Source organism: Patagioenas fasciata, chromosome 5, assembly GCF_037038585.1.
Source record: "Patagioenas fasciata isolate bPatFas1 chromosome 5, bPatFas1.hap1, whole genome shotgun sequence".
NCBI lineage: Eukaryota > Metazoa > Chordata > Aves > Columbiformes > Columbidae > Patagioenas > Patagioenas fasciata.
This window is the reverse complement of record NC_092524.1, coordinates 13,118,520-13,142,039: the sequence shown is the minus strand read 5'-3', so window position 1 is coordinate 13,142,039 and position 23,520 is coordinate 13,118,520. Positions and strand designations below refer to the sequence as shown.

Sequence of the window (23,520 nt, the reverse complement as noted above, 5' to 3'; positions counted from 1 at the left end):
GGAATTGGTGTTTTTCTGCTGAACTGGTGTTTTCAGGTTAAACTGAGCAGAAATACTTCATTTCTTTTGAAACAGCAAAAGAGGAGGATCAAACAGCTAATCCGAGTCCACTTAATAGCCTACTGACTTAAGATGGAGCAGGCCCGGCTTAAATTACGTACCGCGTCCAAGGGCAGTCAGAGAGCATCTCAAACCTGTGTCCCTGGTGCTCTGAAGAGGGTGGGCAGGCTACTCCCCTTGCTGAGGAACTGCCTTTCTGTAGGGATGATTCAAGATTCAAAAAAGAAAGGAAGGAGGTAAGTCTGATTGCTGTGCACTGAGCACACCATGAAAGCTGTGAATAAACCATTCCTAAGATATCGGCAAACAGTGAGGCTTAGGAATCAAGACTGAGGCTTTTGTGAATACCTACACAAGTAGGAATTGGGTGTTTTTCACAAATGCTTAAGTAAAAATTGTGGAATCTACCAAATTTAGGTGCTTTCAGTATGAAGCAATGCTGAACAAAAGAGTTCAGCCCCGCAGTTCTGGACTCATGGTAATTCCTCCTGTATCCCAGCCTGTGTTCTTAGATCAGACAGCCAGAGTTTTGTTGTTATCCGGGCTTGCCTTCTGGCTTGCAAGAACCCTGGGACATCCATAGTTAAAACATGATTCAAATAATCCTGATTGAAGTGGGGGGAGGATTAAAAAAATCTAGAAACAGTTATTGCAGAGGCTATTCTCAAAATACAGCTGGCCAGTGATAATTCCCTTTTGCTGAGGTATTTTCAGATCTAACTCCTGGCTACTCTTTAATCCATTTAATGAGAACTATATTGATTATATGTCATTCTGGTTCCCAAATCAAAATGCCTTATAAAAGCCTCCTAATATCAATCCAAACTTTTACCTTTATCTGCCAACTTATAGTCTTTTTTAAGCAGTCAAATACATTTGACAAACTGTCTTTTCTATAAATCTTTATCAGTATTAGTTATATTTATGTTTCATTCTGTATCAAGTTTTTCTTTATGTCCCCTCTTAGAATTGTCCTAGTGATCTGATTTAATGATTTGAAATACTGACATAATAATAGTTTTTTTCAGTCCTCTGGAATTTCTCCATTGTATAAAGATTGATTAGTAATGAACATCAGTAGCCAGCCAGATGTTCAGAATTTCCTGGCAAGAGTTTTCTACAGCTGAAATATCTAGCATAGCTGGCTACACTTGCACATTGTTTTGGGATTAAAGGTTGATATATTAACCAGTCTATTTTTTCTGATTGTAGAATTTAAAGATGAAAAAAGATACTAAACAACATGTGAAGTTCTTCTTATCTGTCTTTAAATGTCCTGACATTTTGGATAAAAACAACGTGTCCAGATACTGACAGAAAGATTTCTTGAAACTAAAGTCGTAACCTCTCAGTTTCTGTATATTAATGCCATTTATTGTGCTCTTGGTTTTATCATTTTCCTAAGTTTTATTCCCTCCAGTATTTATGGTCATTTTTTTCTTTTGCAGAGTTAGCTCTTTGAATTCATGGGGATACTTTAGAACTGGCAGCACTGTTTCCACATACAGGTACATCACAACCACAAGAAGAAACTTTCATGGACCTTCTCCATAACGTCTCTGCTGTTCCCAAAGGCAGTGAAGCAATCTTTGCTGTAAATGTAGCTAAAAATGCATATTCGGCTTGTCTTTGCTGCTCTGAATCCCTGTACAGTTTTGAATAATTCTTTTTTTCTAGTTTGTCCAGGAAAAAAACAAACAAACAAACAAACAACACACTTCAGCTTTTTTTCCCTTCTTGTGAGATTATTGCAATGTTCTTTGTGCTATTTTTTGTTCTTGTTCAGTATTTGCAAATGCAGACTAAATTCAGCAGTCTTTCCTAAGACTTGATTTTGTATTCTTTACTTGGATTACTTTAATTTCTCCTTGAGGAATAACTGTTTGTCTTTTCTGACTACAATCACAGAAATTCTGCTAACTGGAGGAGAATATAGTCAACTCACCATTGTATTAGTTTACTATGTCCCATTCAAAGGTTTCCATAGCCAACTACAATGTTAATACCAGTAGGAAGATTGAGCTGTTGCTGCATCTATTTTCTCCAGCTTGGCTCTGGTTTTGTTCACTTGTCTTAATCCAGAAACTCTAGAAGCGGTTCTGTGCCTTTGCTCTTTCGTGCCATTTCTGTACCACAAAACTGGATGCTTTCTGCCCTGTTTCTCAGACAGTTTATTCCTATATCTACTTCTAGACTAAGTCCAGACCCAGGGTAATGCATCTTGCTCTCCAGCAGGAGATTCCCTTCTTAATACTGATCCAAAACCTGCAATCAGTACCACCATAATATCTTAAATCCTCCTTTATAAAACCCTACCCTTAAGCTTAAGTTCTTTGGCCATGCCAGCATCTCCAGAAACTGAAAAGGGAACACGACAAGTATATTATGTATGACACTGAAAGAATGCTAAAGAAAATCTCACTCTTTACCACTTAGTTTCCTGAACTTCCACCAGTTTCTGTGAAACTGGTGAACACAAGCTCAGTATGAACCTAATAAACGTAGGAAGGTTCACTAATTTATGCCCTCAGAAATTAACTATATAAAGTGAAATTTCATAAAATTTCAATAAACATTGAAACTATTTACTTTCAGAGACACAGTAATTTATTGTGATATATTCTTCGTATGTATGGAGAATATGTTGTGAGAGAAAGACCCAGAGGATCATAATAATGGGGTTTTTTGTTAGTTTGCCAGTACGTACTAGAAATAGTTCAGCTAACTTGGACTACATGCCAGGATGTAGCTACGTCTTTTTTCATTGAAAAACCATGTCTTAGATCTCAATTTCTCTTAATAAGGAAATGATAAAATAGAAAGAGGAAAAGGAGAACATAACAGCATGAATTTAATGTTATGTACACATTGTCAAGCATGTAATGTTTTAACTGGGCACTAAAAACTGCTCTGAGAATTGGTCATATCTGGAAAATGAGAGAAAGTTAAATAAAGATAAAAATTATAAATAGGGAAAAAAAGAGTAGATTGAAAGCAAAAATACAATATATTGTAATTTTTATAATTATTTACAAATCATTATGAAGCATGAGTGTTTTTTCTGGAAAACTAATTAAACTTCTTTTGATGACATTTCTGGATTGAATTGGCAGATTTTTTCAGACTTAGTACCAGAAGTCACTGTATCAGTAGCAGCACAAGTGATACTTCAGACTGGAGTTTCAAAAGACATGTCTGTCTCATCCTTAAACCAAGTTTATCATAGAACTGTGGTAATTTTTAATTCTGTACAGAATCAGGGTTGGAAAGGAGCAAAACTTGCTCATGTTTACGATCTGTAGTGACTTAAGAGCTAAAATATGCCTGGAAGACATGAACTCCCTTGTCCATGGTTTGAGTATCACTGCAGGAAACATGAACTGAACCTGCAAGGAAAATGGCCTCTTCATTGGGCAGAACCAATAGTTCCTTCTGCTGTGGGGATATGCCACTGTATTACAGGTAAAAGGAAAAGCTGTGCTGAGGAGCCCTAGGCACCTTTAAAGAGGGCAAAGTGAATATGCTCTCTGTAGACCCAGTATAATGTAGCTTATGTGACACCATGATCTGGCATTCTCTGAGGGACCTTGCTCAAATAGCCCTGGAGATCCATGACAATGCCATCTTTAGCCTGTGGGTGTCTGGACAACAGCTGGTAGATTTTCAAGTATTTTGTTGAGGATAGGTGTCACCACAGCGACAGAAATATCTGCCTGTGGAGATTATGTGTACGTTAACAGACATGTCATTCAAAATAATGTCTTATTGGCTGGTCCAAACCTTCAAAATAACTCAGCGTGCCAAGGACAGACTAGGTGACTTTGCATGAAGATGCTTTAGGAGAGCTCATTTCTTTGCAGATCATATTCAAAAAAAGATTGTTGAAGCAAATGATCTAGGTAGGGTATCAGATCAGCTCTTCGTAGTGTCCAAGGCAAGATATTTTGGTTCACTTTAGAGCTCTACAGGCTCTTGCAGAACTGCACAGATTAGACTTCAAGGGGAGGGAAGCCTAATTGCTACCTGCTGTATAATGGCCACCACACCGATGGAGTTTTTCTGCTTAGAAACCCAGTCTACCCTTAACAACCTTTCTGCATGCTTGTGGACTCATTCCCCTTTCTTCTTCCTACTGATGGAAATATTTGCTGAATCTAAACCTGCTGAACAGATGTGGATGCCTCTCTTTGCCCTACACTTTTTTTTTTTTTTCCCAAAGGAAACTTCAATGTGTACCAAGTGGGAGAATAATTCTGCATCCACAATGTAGGCAGTGTTGACAACTAGTATTACAGTACTGCACAGGATGATCTGACATGCACTGAATTTATGCTGCAGTAATTTAGCACAGTCTCTACTTAGTGGTATTCAGCATCTCTCTCCAAACGTTCCATGCCTGTAACTAGACCAGAGCTTGAGGTGAAGTCATGAATCTTTCTGCAGTTCTTCTGGTGATCCCTCCTTAAGCATCATCATCATGCAGGTAATACAAGATCACTCTATTTTCTAGTAACATTGCAGAAGTTATAAAATTGTAATCCTGAAAAGAACTCAGTTGATTTACGTTAATTTCATACGCTCACACTACAATCTATTCATTTCAGAGTATTTTTTTTGACCTCCTGTGGGCCAGATCTAACATCAATTGAAAGAAGGTCTTCCCTCTGGACTCTGGCCTTTTTGGACATGTCCAAATATAAATTCAAATGCCTATGAGCCAGTGACAGAAAACAGGCATAGGATGAAGGAAATATGAAAAGCTGTAAATCTAAAAGAACTTGCGATTCATAGTGTGTTGTTAGTTAAACATGAACTTTAACTGTGCAGCCAAAAGATCTTGCATTGATAGAATATTGAGTGAGGATACAGAAGCTATAGATGTATTTGGTGCTGGCACAAGCACTGTGTCCTGTTGTCTAGAACTGAAGGAGCATTTAAAAAATTGGTAGTGTTCCTATAAAGCTGTAAAAAAATGACCAGGTTTATGCTATATATTCTGCATTGCTGCAAGATACATCTAGTGATATATGAGCTGACCAAATAGTATGTTACCATATCACAGCAGCTCTGTGTCCAAGTGGATATGATTCAATTTCAGAATTATTTGTAATTTCAGACTTTGTGACACACTGATACTGTTAGAAATTTCTGGATAAGCTGGAGGCTCAAGCATGTCTCCAGAATATACACTACAGAAAAGTACTGTAAAACACACTGGCTAGTGACAGCTTCAAGACAATTCATTTGCTTGGTTTACCACACACATGATTGACACAATTACAGTCCACAGCTATCTAAACAGAGAAAAAAAGTTGATAAAAGATCTCTTCAGTAACTAGACAAGAACATAAATAGAAGCCAAGGTGAAATATCTTTAAACTAGGAACAAGGTGAATACTTGGAAAAGCTTTAGATGATGAATCAGGTATATACCTAGTAGTTATTACTGGATTGTTAGAGAAATATTAAAGTCAGTTATCTGACCCTTTTCCTGTGCTCTTGTTCTAATTTGCACTGTCTTCAGCATGAGAAGTAAACCACATAGTGTCATAGTAGTCCCTCCTGTCTCTATCATCAGCTTATAAAAATCCACAGAACTCCAAACCTCTGCTGGCTATTCAAGTGTGAAAGCAGCCTGAGCTCACACAGCAAGTGGGTCTTTTCTTGATCTAGTATGTTGTTCTGCTACACAAATAAATTCTGAATCTAATTCAAGCTGTCCAAGTAGTGAAAAGAAATTATTACTCTGCAGGGTTTTTTAGCTTAAATTGAGCCTAATGGTTTATACACGTGCTACTGAGTACATAAGAAAGATTGTGGTGGTGGTGGTAAGATAGCACATTCACCTGAAAAGTAGCAAGTTCAGAGGGAACACAATAAAAGACAGTCAAACCATTTTGAAAAAGGGGTGAAAATAAGATCATGTAAATTTTGCAACAATGCATTGAATGGGAAAATATAAGGATAGAGTATAAACAGATAAAAAATTACCATGGTGAAGATGCCAGATCAGAATTTATCTTTGAGTGAGATAGATGGAATGATGAAAACACAAGATAAGACAGCTGCATACAGTGGACTATTCAGTAAGAGTCTGAAAGGTAAACTCTCAGTATAAATTGGTCTGTGAAGGTATAGACATGCATTTTCATAGCAGTTAGATGGCTGAGGTGTTTTTTTTTTTTTGGCACTGGGCCTCACAATTCAAAACCTTTTTCTAATCAAGATCAAATTAAACTTCTGTCCTGGAGATATTATGTCTTATTCTGTCCTTTCATACAATACAATTTGAAGATCAGCAGATTTTTCCACTTCTAGGTTATCCCTTTAGATATTTTTGAAGGCTGTCAACTATCTTCATGTCGATGTGATTAGAATTAGGCAGAACTCATACTCAGAGTGGTCATTTCTTAGGAAGACTGCCAGACTTCAGGAGACATTACGTTTGTTACATTCTTCTCAATAAGTAACATTCCAAATAGATTAAATCCATTAAAATAATGGAGCATATCAGGAATGTGCAATCTAATCCAATAGCTTACTATTACTGCAGCAGATGGCCGCTTGCCTAAAATTTTACATGTGATATATATCAGCCTATAGTAATATACTAGAAAACAGAATAAACTTACTATTTATTCCCTTGCTGTTTTCAAGTGCTGACTTTTCTATGCTTGTACTAAAAACCTTAAAAGAAATATTTTTGTTTGTATAAACTATGACTTATCAGAAGCATGGAAAAAAATTACATTAAAAAAATATAAGCTTTTTACATTACAGTTAATTAGGATGCTTAACCACATTGCTCCCACCATTAGCACCTGTATGCCCCATGGACACTCTCACATCCCCACTAAAATGAGGGAATAAAGGATGGCTTGACTGTTGTTCAGGTCCTTCTCTAATACAGGTAATCCAGGTAGGGTTTCATACCAATAAGGAATGAAAGTTAGGTAACAGAATCTCTGGTTATTCTCAGGTATTTCTCCACATGCATTCCTGTTCAAAGAGTCCAAATGCCCTTTTGTTTCTCTTCATCTTGCACAATAATTTAAAATAATAATACTGGTGAACATGCACCACAATAGAATTTTACAAGCCTACTTTTTCCAGGAAAAACATAGGTACTTATGACCCTTCTGATGCCTGTGTAAGTTAGAAAGTTAATTTAATTGTTTTGTTTTGGAAGCACAAAAGTTGCCCTTTAAAGCCCCTTCTAAGCATCTTCAGATCTTGTTCCATTGTATTTTACATCGTGTAAATTGTTTCTCTCTCAGAGCATATACAGTCTAAACTGTCACAGTATAGAGGTAAATGCAACATTCCTTAAATCACATTTACTGCGCCACAAAATGTAGGTACAGTCTATAGAATACTCAAGTTCTTCACGTCATAACAAATGTCATGATTATATATTTGAGAAGAGACTGTAAGAACAATTTGTTGTTGATTGCAATAAAACTCAGTGCTAAGGGTTAAAATTTATCTAAAAATTCCCACTTGCTTAAACCATTCCTCTTTGTAAATATATGAACTACACCATCTTCAAAAGCATCCAACACCTCCTAATGTCTGAAGTATGCACTTTCTTAAGATCTAGAGAGGACCATAGAGCTTGACAAATATTTACAATATAATAAGTTTTAGCTATCTAACTTTAGACAGTCACGTATTTTTTAAACATTTTTGGCTATGGCACTTTCATTTATTCATAACCTGACAACTAGGCAGAATCTTCACTCTGGCTGAACTTCAAACCTTGTCTATTTTTTCAAAAGGATTCTAGATCTCTCCCTCAACAAATAAGAAGACTGTTTCTGGTGGGAGATGCATTACTAGTTAAATACTCAGTAAATGAAAAGCTTTTAATATTCACTAAAGTAGAGGTTCAGTTGATTCATCCAGTTCCTGTTGTTTGAATATTGTTTGGCTATTTTCTATCACTGTGCACATTTTCTTATTGGTATTCAAAGTGATCCATATCAGATCTATAGTCCCAGTAGTTAAAAATAGATCGAGAAAGGATCTCAGTAAGTTACACAGCTCACTCATCTGACCCAGTAATATGTTTTTCTGAAAGCTATTTTTTTAGACAATTTAAAAAAATAAATAAATACTTCCTTAATACTCCAAGACAATCTATTTCAGTGAGTCACAGACCTCTCAGTCCTCAGACAACTAGCCATGTTGAGCCTGAATCTTCCTTTTTGCAATCTAAAGCTGTTACTTCCTGTCCTAAACACTATGAAGACTGAAAACATTATTCTGATTACTTTAAAACATTAGAATATTTCATTTCACTCTCATTTTCTCTAGACTCAGAAAAAACTCTTGAATTAATTTAATCTTTCTCCTTTAGGAAAGAAACTTTAGGCCATGTCTTCTATATTTCTGGTCAGTCTCACTGGTGTGTAATGGAATTCTGCAATCTGTCTAATGGACAGATATTTTTCCTGGGGTGTGACATCTGAAATTAGAAACAGTATTTTGGTAATGCCTTATTTATGATGAATAGAACAAAATGATTACAAACCCATTCTCAAAGATATATAGGAAGGCCGTTTCATTCACTTCTCTGACTGAGAGAATGCTTAGTTAATATATGAGTCAGATAAATTGGCAATACCACTGACATGAATAAATTCTAGTAGGATGAATGTAATGATGAAAGAGGGGTCTACTAAGTTCATCTGAATGACCACATATGGGAGCGAGTTTTCCCATCTAACTGGCACAAGTGACAGAGTCTGCAGCCTGCTCCCCACGTACCATAAGAAATGTGAAGCTTACCCTTTGGATTTTTGGTGTAAGACTTACATTTCAAGCTAAATATTAGTCTTTGTTTTATATGCAAATAAAATGAAAAGACTTTGATCTCATTCAAGGTGCAAAGAGTTCTGCTGATCTGGAGAGATGAGTCAGAAGTGACTCATCACCTGTTTTTTGGCAAGATATTTAGAACATGGACAAACTACAAGGTGAATGGTAGGAATAATTTGAAACACTATGCTCACCATTTTTTAAGGTCTCTATTGGTTTAATGTTACACATTTCTATTTTTCTGAAACTTCACAGATAAACCAAAAGGCAGAAGGTTTTGCCTCTGTAAAAGATTTTTACCCTCTTTACTTCTGATATCACAGATTGTAACATTCTGCCAGGTAATACAGCCTGTGTAGTAGAACCTGTCACAGACACCAGTTGTTATCACCTGTGATCTCCTGAAGTACAGAAATCAAAAGATGACTCATGCTGTACAGATTCCAAAATAAACCTTCCGGTCAAACATTTCTGATTGTATTGTGCCCTTTTTAAAGGGTGTCTGTAGTGTCACATAAAACCAAGTAAGTGTCAATCACTTAAGTACATTAAGCATCCATTATTCAGTAACTGGACACAAGAACAGCATTTAAAGTCAGCCAATTTCTGGACAGATGTTTCAATCTCAGTACCAAAGGAAAACAGTTCCTTCTTTACTGGAACCACTTTCCATAGCTTAATGCTATTACTAACAAAACAAGCAATTGCTAGTTACTCTGTTTTCTGGTAGTATTGCAGATAACAGAAATGAGACTAATCAGAACTATTATTTCACATCTAAGCCAGAAATGTTTTAGACAAAATGAAAGTAACAAATAGACAACAAAAACATTGAGATGGATTGCTCAGTTGAGTTATATATCTATTAGATGGATTCATAAGGATGTGGGGGATGTACATTATGCCAGGAGAGTCACTGCCAACTAGAAACTCAAGTGCTCTGGAATGCTTATCCTAAAGCAGCTTATTCCATAAGCTTTCTTTGTTGTTTCCTCTGAAATGTAAGACATTATTCTTTCTTATTTAGCAGAGGACAAAAGTACTATATGCTTATGGCCTTATTAAACTGAGATCAGATAGGGACCAGCTGACAGTGGTGTTCTTTTGCCAGCTTCATCTGTGAGTATGATTCTTGCTATAGAAAGTTAAAGGCTTACTTCAGAAGATATCAAAAGGAAAATTCTTCATTGCAAAAATGAAAGCAATTCATTACCTTATTTGCCTTAACACAGACATGAAGATGCAAGTTGTCCAGAAACGCAATTCTATAGCAAGCTGGAGGAAAAAAAAGCAAAATAAAAATACGTCTTCATCACACTTTTTGTACCCTATGTAATCAACTTTGTATATTTGTTTTCTCTCACCTAATCTCCACTGGGCACAGAAAAATCAATATACTTAAACTTGCATCACAACTTAAGTTATGATAATTGTATTGTTATTAGTAGTAATGTTTAATTTTCATTTCCATTTTAATTTCATTTCTAGCAAACCAAATATTCTGACTTACAAAAGATACACTGTTCCTGTATTCTTTTGAAGACAACAAACTGGCTCAAAACAATAAACAGCATCTCTCTTCTGAATAAGAATGTATCTTTCATCTGTGTGTGCACCCCATTCCTCCTACTTCTTTCCAATTCCCATTGCCTATGTTAGCTCCATCCGTTTACTCTAAAACATGTCTCACAGACTGGGATACCTGATCTCACACTCACTAGTGTATGAGACGCTTCCAATCCCACACCTCTCACACTTTCTCAAATGTTTCTTGGACAAATGGGAAAATATTGCCCTGTGAATGCTGGTACCACACACTGGATTACTTCAGATTTGGTCTATACTTTTAGAGGAACCAGAAGCCCAGCCTCAACGATGCCTGTCCAGGAGGAAGCACCAGCAATACAAGTGAGCTCTTGCATTCTGCTAACTCCTTTTGTTGATTCACCTGCCACTGCTTGTGGTTGAAATGGAATGCAAGAAGTACGGAGAAGAAATGGTTCTACGCACAAAGCAAATCAGGTCTTGTGCAAACTTAGTTAATTTGGTCTTACCTTAAGTAATGTTACACCAGTCCTTATGTTATGAATCTTAGACTTACTGTCTCACTTTGTCATGGAGTAAGAACTCAGAGGAGGAGCATCCAAGTAGTTCCTTTTGACTAGTTTACCATCACTGTAACATCCAGAGGTCTCCAGAGGCATGGAGGGAACTGGGTCCTTACAGGAAGCTTTGTAGTCCAATTCTGTATGTACTGTATGCATAAGAGCAAGTACACCAACACACATGGTAACAGAAGTAATGAGGAGATGGGAGACTCGATAGGAAAGGAGCTGGAGACTTTACTTGTACCTGAGAACATTATCCATAAGAGGTATATCTAGTGTAGCTGCATAAATTTCAGTGTCAATTAATTTGGCCTAACTCTTGGGAAAAAAGTGGTGAGTGTTGCTTTAGAAAGTATTTTCAGTGTGTTCTTTTGTGTGCTTTTCTGTGCTCCTTAGCATCCCTTGGTAGCTGTGAATTGGAAGTGTGACCACAGATTTAAATTGGTTGTAATTTCTCAGTGCGTTGTCCCCAGAATAAGAGTGGTACGCCTCATGTGGAGATACATTATTGTTGACAACTGCTCAATCAACATTCAAATGATCCTCCATCACCATTTTTGAAAAATTAAGACACCTTCAATTGAAGTTACATTCACTTCTGCAAACATGCCCTGAACCAACCTTTGGAGACATCTGTACATTCTTTTATCCTTGCTCTCAGAGTAAGGATGTCACATTTTATGTACACATAAATAACAGAAATTTAAGGTGGATTTTGAATACACTCACAATTAAACATATCCTTGAAGCCAGCTATTGTAACTCAAAAATTTCTAATTGGAAATGCATATTAGCATTACAGTTCATTAAACACTGAGGTTTGTTACTTGTTTCTGAACTTAAAAATTGCTTCAGTATTTCTAAAGAGTTTGAGGGAAACTTGAGATAAGAAAGTTGCTGGCAATGTTGTCACCAGATGCAAGTGCTGCCTATGCTTTAGTAAAAGATAAATTTTTTTTTACCTTCTTATTCTTTCTTTATATTAGTTTTTAATATCTTTTTAAAAGGAAATGAAATGGTAAACTGTCACGTAAAAGAGCAGTAACTTCAGACAAGGTCATTTGCATATTTTTTCAAGTCAAAGCAAAAATGAAACTAAACAGCATTAAGATGATTTTTTTATGTACAAACACATAGGCTAAACACAAAATGCTGAGAATACAGCATACCAAAAAAGCATAGTTTCTGTAGTCTTCAAATTACGTGTTAGGAAAATATACGTACAAGAAATGTAAAATACAAGTGAATGATCAATAAGTGCCAGCTTCAATAGTGCTACATTTTATTAATGACAGAAATATCTGGTTTTAACACTGCTCGTGTTACAAAAAATGCAGTGACAGAAATAATGGCAGCAAACGGGGGTTTGGCACTGCATATATAAAATAGCAAAAGCTCTTCTCAGTGGTCTTCTAAATGGATCAACCAAAAGTTTATCAGTGGAAAATAAATCCAGAATTCCTTTCAGTTATTTAAACTGGCCAATCAACACGCAAAATAAAATTTTGTTTGTGTAAAATAGTGCAACGCAGTTTACAAAAGGTTATCTTAGGAATGTTGCCTTTTTTCAAGTCATGTGAAGTAAATGTAAACACAAATATGCTAAGATACATTTAGGAACTCGCACATGTGTGCATTTGTTTTTATTTAATTCAACTGCACAGCATATAAATGTTTAGTACTAAAAGGTACACTTTTAAAACTAGCTTTATTTGTGGCTTACTTACACACCTGTAGCCTAATTTATGCTCTTTTTTTTTTCTTTTTCCAATTAGATCTACAATGGCAGTGTTCCTAAAAATACATTTGTGTGGAATGTCTAAGTTTCTTATTTAAAAACTCAACAATCTAAATTGCAATACAATACAGTGATGTTTATCTTAGTATTAGGCTTTACATGAAGTTTTCACACTCTGCATTCCATATGTATACTTCAGGCTGCACATCAAACTTGAAGGCAATATAAGCTATATCTGTGATGGGATAAAAGATGTGGGGGCACATTAAAATACACTAGCCATTTTGGAACAGTAGTTTGTATTTTCTTAAAAAAGAAAAAAAAAAATCTTTAATTGTCCTAAAGTTTTCCATACAAAGAATAAATGAAATACGATCTCATTTCCTTAAAATTTAATACCAAAAATTGGTGCAAGATAAAAAAATCTGTAATGTTGTTTACTTGTTTTCAAACAAGAACCTGAGTAAGGGCAGGAAATATAGCGTTATGACTAAAAGAATAGAATTCCTTAATAATTTAAGTAGCTGAACAGGTTTTTAATGTTCTACCACAAGACAGCAAGGCAACAGATGATAATGGCCTTGCACTCAATGAATTCTCATGAACACTCACTGCAAACCTGAATATTTTCTGCAAAAATAAAACATCAGATTATGCACAATAATAAAAAGCATCAGAAATAGATGCACCTGGATTTTTTTCCTTTTTAAACCACAAATATCAGAATTCAGCATTCATGTCACAGTCCTTGAAGAGTTGCTCTGAGATGACTACATTAAGCACACTACTGCACTAAGTAGACACCCCAAACAGGCTTGCACTGCAACAGTAACACAGTTTTCCTATAGGCACAGACTTTTTCTTCTTCATGTTCAAAACCAACATGAAATAAACAACTCAAGACAATGATAGGATTCATCCCATGTTTCCTTGTTAGCAAAAGTTCTTGCCACTTTGGTAATTGAAGTAACTGAATGTTTTCAAAAATTGCAGGTACCTCAAGGAAAATAAGAGTTCCTTATTCAGCAAGGCAGCATTTTATCAGGATATCATTATATCAGGCATAAAGAACTTTGCATCAGGGTATACAATACTCAATCTTTGAATAAAGTTTCATATTCTGTGTGGCGAAAGTGCATAGGAGTGGGATTCCACTAGAGTAGAAAGAATCCTCTCACAGTATTAAGGCCTTTAAATTTTATGTGAACTGTGTCAGGCTAAAGTCAGCATAGTGAGAAAAAAATAGACTATCATCATCCTGGACACCACTGCTGAAATTTTAATAGCATGTCTTGTCTTCTCCTAGTTGTCGCTCATCTTCTTCATCAGCTTCCTCAATAACCTGAATTTCATCTGCTTGAGGTAAAGACGAGATCTCAGTCAACAGTTTAGCTCCTTCAGCTTTATTTTTTTCTTCCTCTTCAATTGCTTTCTTCCATATTTTGTGATTTTCACTGAGATGGTGTATTAGCTGGCAAAATATTCGTCTACCCTTTTTTCTTTGAGCTTCTGTAAAATTATAAGCATATTTGATTGTTCAGGATCCAAAGTAATTATATTTTACGCATACAAAACCAATGGCACATTGTAAGAGAGATGTAAGTTTCAGCAAAAAACATGGATGCTTATTCAGAATATGTAAATAATGACATGGCAAAGGACAAAGAGTTTCTGTTTCAAATTGCAAGTGTCCTGGTATTAACAAAGATTTTATTAAAAGACTAAAATTTATGAAGCAGCATAATCACAAAATCTACAATATTTGTACTACACAATTTCAGCCATCATGTCTATGTCTGAATCTATTAAACGACAACCTTATGCACCAACTGAAATAGAAAAACTTACTTAAAATGAGGTCATCTTCCATTTCTTCATCATCAGTCTCTAACTGTGCTCCATCATCGTCTTCAATACTTTCTGCATCCTCCTCCTCTTCATCAACCCATTGCCCTGGAAGCAACCCAGCTGCATTATAAGAATTACAAAGGGGGCCAACTATGTGAGTGATAAAAGATTCTTGCAGTTTTGCAAGCTGTGGAGAAGAACGATCCATGAAGGGGCTTATAGGTAATCCAAGACTTGCTTCCTCATCACCCTGAAAACGGAATGAAAAAGATTACCAGAACTTCTTGTAAAATTAACTTTAAATTTTTATTCCAAAGGTTACTTTTAAGGAACCAAGTAAATATCGCATGGATTGTATCTTTTTACCAGAGGCAATAATAGCCTAGACTAAGTGAATGAAAATGTAATTAGGCCAATTTTAAATAAAGACACATTATGGCTCAGCCTTGCATAGCCCAAAATCCTCCCTTCAGCTTTGCTGCAAGATATCCTTGTCCATGGGTGGAGACCTAGCTCTACTGGAGCTCGTGTTCCTCTGCTATTACAGGAGAGCTCCAGCAGAGGCTTCAATTGATGAGCTGATGAACAGAGAAAATGGGAAACTAATGAGGTAGAGTAATGCATTCTGGTAAATGGCTTCCCCCAAAAGCTGTAGAATGAAATGAACTATAACATCTAGAATAAAGTGGTTTGTTTTTTTTTTTTTCCCTGTTTTATAAATTGGAGAAAAAATTAAGCAGCTGCTCCTAAACAACTCCAAGTTATAATCACTTACCTAAGCACTTTTGTGGACCTGATTGTTTTATGAAAAAGGTTTTCCTAAAGGAGCAACTTAGTATACTCAGGTCTTACAGCAAGTGTAAGCACTTCAGATTATTATTTCTATCGCTTAAATCATCCATGTGATTTTGCTGTTTACTTCTATCTTTCTAGTTTAAAAAAATATTTTTCAGTCCTTGGTTGTTGTCTCATAAACAGTTAACTACTCAGAAAGCTGACTACAGAAAAACCAGAGTGGAAATGTAGAATGTATTTGGGGGTCTTACAGAATTCATAAATGTAAAAATAAGCAACAAATTCTCAGACTTTTTTCCAGTTAATCTTGATAGGATTATTTATCAAAGTTCCAGCATAAAAATCATATTTAAATTTTAATACTGTTAGCTACTAATGTGTATTTTTAATATTTCATTTTTAAAGTTTTAATATCTTTTCTGTCTTTGCACTGTTAGCTCAATATATATTTCCAGTCTTGAGGATTCTCTCCATATTCTTTGACCTGGAAACATTCCAATGAACTTAATTTCTCAAAGTGGAGGAAGTTATTTTGGTTTATCAGCATCATCCTAAGACAAACAAACAAACCAACCAACAAAAACTAACAAACAACAAAAAACCCACAACCCCTCCCAGAAACCCAAACCAACTGATCAACCCACTACCCCCCAAAAAAAAAACCCAAACAAACAACCAAACCAAAACAACAACAACAAAAACAACCACAACCAAACCAACCAACCAAACCAACCCCATACCCAACCAAAACACTAATATCTGAAAAATGGACAACACTGTGAGGGAGCTTGTTTTCAAGCTTTTAACACAATTGATGGGACGTAAAAGATCATGTTAGTAAGCTACCTATAAAAATCAATTCTTAGTATTCAGAAAGAGAAGATGGAAATACCTTACCTGAGGATTTAACACAAGGAATAATGTTTTATCTACTTATACATTTCATAAGGCAAAGAATTGATCATCTCCCTGTTCTTAAAAAAGAGTAAATTACACTTTCCAGACTCACCTGTTCATAAAATTCATTAACAATGCCTTCTGTCCATTTCAGATGCAGCTCTCTAACTTTTGCTGGGCCATTAATATCTGCGAGTTTGATGCATATTTGACAGGCCAGGAGGCGATCGTTTTCATTGCTCCATTCTATGCCATGACTGTTGATATCATTCACCTGGGTTAAGCACATACATTTTTTAAAATTAAGTTAAAACTATTAATCAATGTTATTTTTATCAGACTTTTCACAACAGAAACCTGCATTAACTTTTCTATATAATTTTTCGTCTTATATAGTAAAAAAAAAAAAATTAATTTAGTATCCTTCACAAGACAGAAATGTGAGATACAATCGAGGTCTCCTTATGTCACATCTGCAAGGCTTATTAGGCAATCTACAAAACAATCTACAATTGGTTTGTACAAAGGAAATACTCTATTTGCATTTTATAGTAACTTAAATTCAAATAATATAGAACTTTAAATGCAAGTTATTAACAACCACCAAGTAGCAATACTAACATCAGTATATCACAACCTGCTCAGCATAAACACTAAAATGTAACAAACCTTGGCATTAAATTCTGCAAGGAAATCAAAATGCTTCTTGAGATCTGTGGCAAGGATTGCTTCAATCACTAAGAAACGAAAACGCTTGAATTCTACGTGATCAAGATTTGATAAAAAGTTGTAGTCTGGTCGTGATAAGAAAAGATTCCAGGCAGAAGCAGCATGGTGATTTTCTAAGACTGATCTGTCATTGTAGAGAACAGCCTACAAAAAAAACCACAAACCCAAACAAAACAGAATAATAAATGACAGAGTGAACATTTCAATTTATAATTTAATACTCTGAAACTTAAGGGATAGTCTTAATTTAAAAATACAACAGAACAACTACTGGATATTATGTTTTGCCTTCTAGTTTGACAGTTAGAGTGAAATAAAAATGGCAGATGAGAAAAGCACAAACAATTAGCAAAGTTTTTTCTTTCCTTAAAAGTCCTTAATGATGTCTTAGTTCTACATTCACACTGTGGGCACACATACACAAACCACTTAAAATGTAGACTTTACACACTTGGCAGTGTGTGTGGATCACACACGCTGACATAACCAACCAAACAAAAACACCAGACCAAAACAAAAACCACATACAGAAAGAAAACAAAATACAAACAATAAAACACGACACAACATAAAAATCCAAACAAAAACCAGATCTAAGTATATGCTTTTAAATCCCCTATTGTTTAAAAAAAAAAAAAAAATGGAAAAAACCTTCAAAGCATATAAGAACTGTGGTTAATGCAAAATAGTGTGGAGTATCACTGGCTTTTAATTTGCTACGTTTAATGCTGATGAGTACATTTTGACAGCAAATGAGTTAATTAAAATATTAAAACAGTAGTAGATTTTACTCACAACTCCCGTGTTTATACAAAACTTCCTAGAAAATAATTAATTGAATATAGATTAAATGGGACCTGAAAACAATTATTTGGAAAACTGCAAAAATAATATTTATGTTTTGAGGAAGAGATTATTAACAAAATGAATGTGTTTATTTTTGAAAACTCGAGATAAGTGTCTGTGTTGCTTGGTTTTATTCTTCTCTGTATCCTGTTTTCAGCAGAAATATAATACATAACTGCCTACATCCTGAACCTTTTCTACAATAAAGAATTGTTGAAAACTGACTGGAAAGTTCACTTTTAAACTCTCCATCTCTTGACAAGTTGTACTAGTTTCTGATTAACTATTATTATTGTTGTTGCTGATGTTGTTATTATTACTACTCTTTGAGTTTCTTATCTCTAATTTATTAAGAGAGATCCAAATAGCCATCATAAATATGCTTGCCCAGATAATATCCCACTCTTTAAAGAAAAATATTTTGCCATGCAGTGTAGACATCTTTTCTCCAGTGTTCTTCCTTCCAGTTCTTCCCTACCTCAACTTTTTTTTTCTTCCTGTCTGCTCTTTTATTCAGCTTTACCCACCCCTTTACCTCTTTTGTCTTAGCCTTTTAAACCCTATAGAGCACAGCATCTCCTTTCTTTCTACTCTCTGTTCTAACAACAACGTTGAATATGGGAGACAAAAGTAAGGATGCCTTGCTGATTTTTTTCTTATTTTACTCACCCTCCCTTATAGGTAATAGCTATTTACCATAAAGGACCAGTATGAAATACAGAAATTAGGTGATGCAGTTCATTGGACCATTAGAAGAATGTCTTTTTACAGTAATTACTGACACCACTATGATTTCAGAGGATTCCCAAAATGTAAGATATTCATGAATTACCTGTTTAGACAGTCCTGGGGCCAGCTCTCTACGAAATAATCTTTTACTCCAACCGGCATTGATTTTTGTCATTATTTTCAATTTTGTAGATTGAAAAGTATTTTTACACACATATGCAACCAATACACAGAAAACACGTTGGGATTTATCAGGAGTAAAAAAGTATTACACAAGTTAATCACTAATTGATTTCCCCATTTCTTAAATTGGGCAAATGATCCTTAACAGGCTACAGGAGGGATATGGAAGAGAAGAATATTAATTACTCTGATTTCAGATACAGACAAATAATTCTGTGGTTAAAGACTTTCTTACCTGAGGTGCATTTGTAGCAACTAGAAAAGCATTTGTACGACCAGGATGATCATAATCGTGCATGGCAGCTGCGACGTATAAAGCCATCAATTCCAAAGCAGGAATGTTTGATGCTAGACAACCATAGCTGTCATCAGCAATAGAGCAACTTTTTGAAGAAATATAGCTGACTTGAACAGGGGCAATACCAGTGGCTTCATCTAAGAAAATTGGAAATACAAAAATAAAATATTTTAGAACATGATCTCATTCTTGTTTTTAATACATTTTAAATGACTCAGCCAGATACATTTGCAAGCACAACCTTAATACAGTTATTCTTGTAATTGTGAAGCTGAATAATTGGCAAGGAAACACACTTTAAGAAAAAAAGTAACAGTATTGTTTATGGATAAACCAACAATTCTGAAGAAAAGTTGGAATGCCAGTAAGTCATAAATTTGTCATGGCCACATGGGTTGTCCAAATGGTAGATGCAGTTTTACAAATACATAAGAAGCTTCAGCTGTTTCATGACATTACAGAAGCAAGACAAAATGGTACAGGACACTGTGGAACCTGTAAGAAGTTACCAAAAGTGGAAAGCCAAGCGTTCTTGTTTGAAAAGCAATTATTTTCCTATTACTACATACAGATATACCTCAGGATCTGATTTCCCACTACAATACCGAGGGATAGCTATCATTCACACAAATAAAGGAGATTTTTGGAAGAGCTGTGAGCAGCCATAATTGGGAAAAAGAAGTATATATTTTTACCACAGTCAGAGCTCACTCTTGCAACACAAGCTTAGAAGAAGAAATGCGCATTGCCAGAAGCGTAAAGGCTACATGGGGCACATATCTACACTTGCTGCCCTCATTGGAAGAGGAGATGGTGGAAGAGATTTGCCTTGGGCCTTGAAACTGTCTGGTGCGTTAGAAGACATGAACCAGAGGGAGTCACTCTGCAGCTCCAGTTCATTGTGCTGCAAAAGGCTGGTTCAGAGGAATGTTTCAGTGAGCACAAAGGGCGATCTAGTGGAACAAGGGACACAGGCCATCTAGTCTGTCTCTAGGTTGCAGCAGAGCTGTCATTTAGATTAGAAAGCAATCATAACGATCTAAGCTTTTAATCACTAAAATGCAATTGTAGGTATTTGTTCCATGGGAGGGAACAAAGAGAAGGAAAAAAAAAAAAACGTAGCAAAAATGTTTATCTCAGAGTCCAATGCACAGATCTTGGAAACGCCACATGGATACCAATGGTTATACTTCACCGCTAGGGTGCCTGTCTCTTCTTTGCTTTCCTCTTACTCTCATGCAGCTGCAAAACTACTGCTGTTATGCAGACCTGGAATTTCATTCCCTTCTTAAAATGATAGCACTAAATGAGCATTCTACAGTTTCTCTCCCAACCTCAGTAAGACCAAGAAAGGATCAATCAGCATCTCCTTTAGTAATTTGAAAATTTGCCCATTTCTTGAACTTGCAGGAAAACCTCTTGGGATAGTGGAAACTACTGCAAAAGGAACTAAACCCATTAAATTAGAAACATTTGCATGATAAGGCCATTCACAGTTTTATACACCTCTTCTCCCTGGACAAAGTCACTAGTCAAAAGAAAAACACCACCACCACCACCACCACCACAACAGCAAAACAAAAGAAAAAATAACGCTAACAAAAAACCCCAGTCATAATATTTATTTTGACATTGCATAATAAAAGCATCTCTTTTCCTTAATAGAAGAAGTGAGGACTAAAAATCTTAGTAACATTTATACTGAAAGAGTTCCAAAGCAATACAACTATAATTTCTTATTTTCAATATACTTTTTTTTTTTTTTTTTGTAAAGGTAAATAAAAGAATTTTCTATCATTTTTCTTTCATCCAGTCAAGTGTCCAATCCCAACCCTTTTAACACTTAAAAGAAAGAAAATGCAATAGCGTACAATCAGTGCACATCGACAAACTTGGAAAAAAGAGAAAGGTGACAGTAGAGGGGCTAATTAGTAAGGAAGAAATAATATATACTGTCTGTACAGTTCACAAAATACTTCTTAAAATTACAGCTCTTTAAAAGCCACATGACTTGCATCTTGTCCTTTTTTAATGTAGGTATAAAACAGGGATCTTAGACAGTGATGGATTTCCCCATTTATTTTTCTTTAACAAATAAAATTTAATATAAAAGTGTATACTAGGATTCATTATACTTTACTTATAGTATATATTTTAGTAAGAACTACAAATGTAAATTTAAAAGCTAATTCCATGAAGTCACACACAACAGAAAAGCAAGCTTCATTAGAACTAATGCCATACAGAAGTGGAATTTGAAGATCTTATGTCTTTTACACAGTTACTAGTCATGGCAATGCCTGAATGTCTGCATGTGATATCTAATACAGAATTCTGAAGTACTCATTTTTACACTAAAACCATTAAGGAGAACTTCAATTAAGTTAAATGCTTTGATGCTGGTAATTTTTCTTTGGTCTATTTAATTTCACAATCAAGTTAAGAAAAATTAGTCTAATGTATTTCAAATGTTAAAAATACGCTGACTGTAGCAGTATACAGAGGTTTCATTCAGCACAGAAAATTTATTAAGTGAACCTGTATTCTCGGCTAATAAACTAACCACTACTCATCTACTAATTTTTCTAAAAATCTACTGCTTGATATTTCTGAATGGTGTGTACTAAAATGGTAAAATTTCTACTGCCTTATATGAAAATACAAAGAAAAAAGTGGTAAGAATAATTACATATTTTCTTCCAGAGTAGTTTGTTTTACCTATTGTAGTTTTGTTAAAACATTCTTACAGCAAAGAAAAAAATAGCCTATGTAAATACATACCCATATCACTTTCCATTATATGCTCATTATGAATTTGCTGAAATCCAGGAATCGGCCGTGTTGTCAGATACCATACTGCATGAAGAACATCTGTGGCATGTATACGATTGTGATCTGAAAATTATAAAAATATAATTAAAAATACTGTCTGAAATATAATCAAAAGGAACAAAAAGGGAAAAAAAAGGTGTGTACTGAATTTACTATAAAGGAGATTTTGACTAAATATAAAGGAAAATTGAATTTAAATTGTTAGTAAAGGATATATCACTGAAAGTTTTTAAAAAACACGTTAGATAAACTTCAAATATCCTCTATGCATACTTCATTCTACCTGAGAGCCAGGAATGGATTAAGTAGCCTTTTAAAAATCAGTGCTGGTGAGGCACTAGTATTGCTTCCAATCTGATACCTACAAGCATCTGGGTTGGTGCAACCACCTGTGACATGGGGAGTGAGTGGGTGCGTGTCTGGGGAGAGGAGGTGAGGTGGTTTCTGTTTTGTTTTGTTTTTCCAATAAATTTGGCTGCCCTAAACAGCATGATGAACAATTAACAATTCTATATTTTCTAATTATTCTACTATGGGTCTAAACCAAATAGCTGTTAAATCCACAAATATTCTCCCATCAACTTCAGTATGTTTGATTCAACTACTCATTCAAATTCTTTAAGATTATATTCAGCCTACACATTAACAAATCCAGTTTTGGAGTCCACCAATTTTCTGCTGCAATTCATAAATCAGCTCTAAATTCTGACAAATGTATTCATTAAAAATATACTAAGTTCAGGCATTGTCTACTTCTGTATTGAATATTAATACACACACTAAAGGAGATACATTAATAGAAAAACATATGTAATTAGATAGTACTTACAGGGAATATCTCGGTAGCCATTTTCTAATGCACAGAAGTAATTCATGAATTCTTGCATTGGGATTTTGAAAATTTCGAACAAACCAGTGTCTTGAAACAAGGTATAAGTTACCTAAATACATAGTAAATTAATTTTAGTCTGAAAAATAAACATAAGCATATTCTGGCTTTTCAATTTAAAAAATTTTCCTGTTTTAAAAATTTTGCTTGCTGATAGAGATGGAAATTACTGGAATGCAATTGAAGATTATCTGAAAGCTATCATCATAGAGATGTGTTTCATGATTTTTTTTTTTAACACAAAAATGTGGATTTTTATCATCCTTTCAAACAGAGAATAATAAAAGCTTTAATTTCTTTACTGATAAATTTTATGGTTTACAAGTAGAACTTAGCAACTACAAAGACCTAACCTCCCCAAGACTGCAAACGTTAAGAAAGCTTCCCAAAAGAAGTCACCGCTACTTGTTTTTGTCACTTCTTTCCCAGACACTTGAGAGAAAGAGTAAGTTCTGTAGTGTGGGAGGTGCTCAGAGGAACATGAGAGCAAAATAAGGGGACAACTCTCCTTCCACCTGTCTAAACCAATCCCCTAACACATACATAATCTGCGAACCTTACAAATGATGATGGTGAAATACAGTTTTTAAATGAGCTTTTAAGTAAGATAGGTATCAGAAGGTTACACCACAACAGACAAAAGGACAGGGGTGCGAGGAGAAGGACAAGTAGTACATGTAAAAACAATATCAGGAAGAACTGACACAGAAATAATGTGAATCGCAGAGTACAGGTATACTACAGTAAA

General features: G+C 35.1%; 1 protein-coding gene across 1 annotated transcript in view; it reads right to left on the bottom strand.

Moving 5' to 3' along the window:
• Positions 1 to 12,093: 12,093 nt before the first annotated feature.
• The window catches only part of PDE3B (phosphodiesterase 3B), an 88,411-nt gene continuing 76,984 nt past the window's right edge, over positions 12,094 to 23,520 (bottom strand). Inside the window, exons 10-16 of the mRNA XM_065840159.2 lie at positions 22,713 to 22,824; positions 21,833 to 21,946; positions 18,989 to 19,188; positions 16,936 to 17,139; positions 16,379 to 16,540; positions 14,575 to 14,824; positions 12,094 to 14,235 (exon numbers count right to left, since the gene is read on the bottom strand). Coding sequence (XP_065696231.1) covers positions 14,006 to 14,235; positions 14,575 to 14,824; positions 16,379 to 16,540; positions 16,936 to 17,139; positions 18,989 to 19,188; positions 21,833 to 21,946; positions 22,713 to 22,824 — 1,272 coding nt within the window. The 3' untranslated portion in view covers positions 12,094 to 14,005. The remainder of the gene's footprint in view (positions 14,236 to 14,574; positions 14,825 to 16,378; positions 16,541 to 16,935; positions 17,140 to 18,988; positions 19,189 to 21,832; positions 21,947 to 22,712; positions 22,825 to 23,520) is intronic.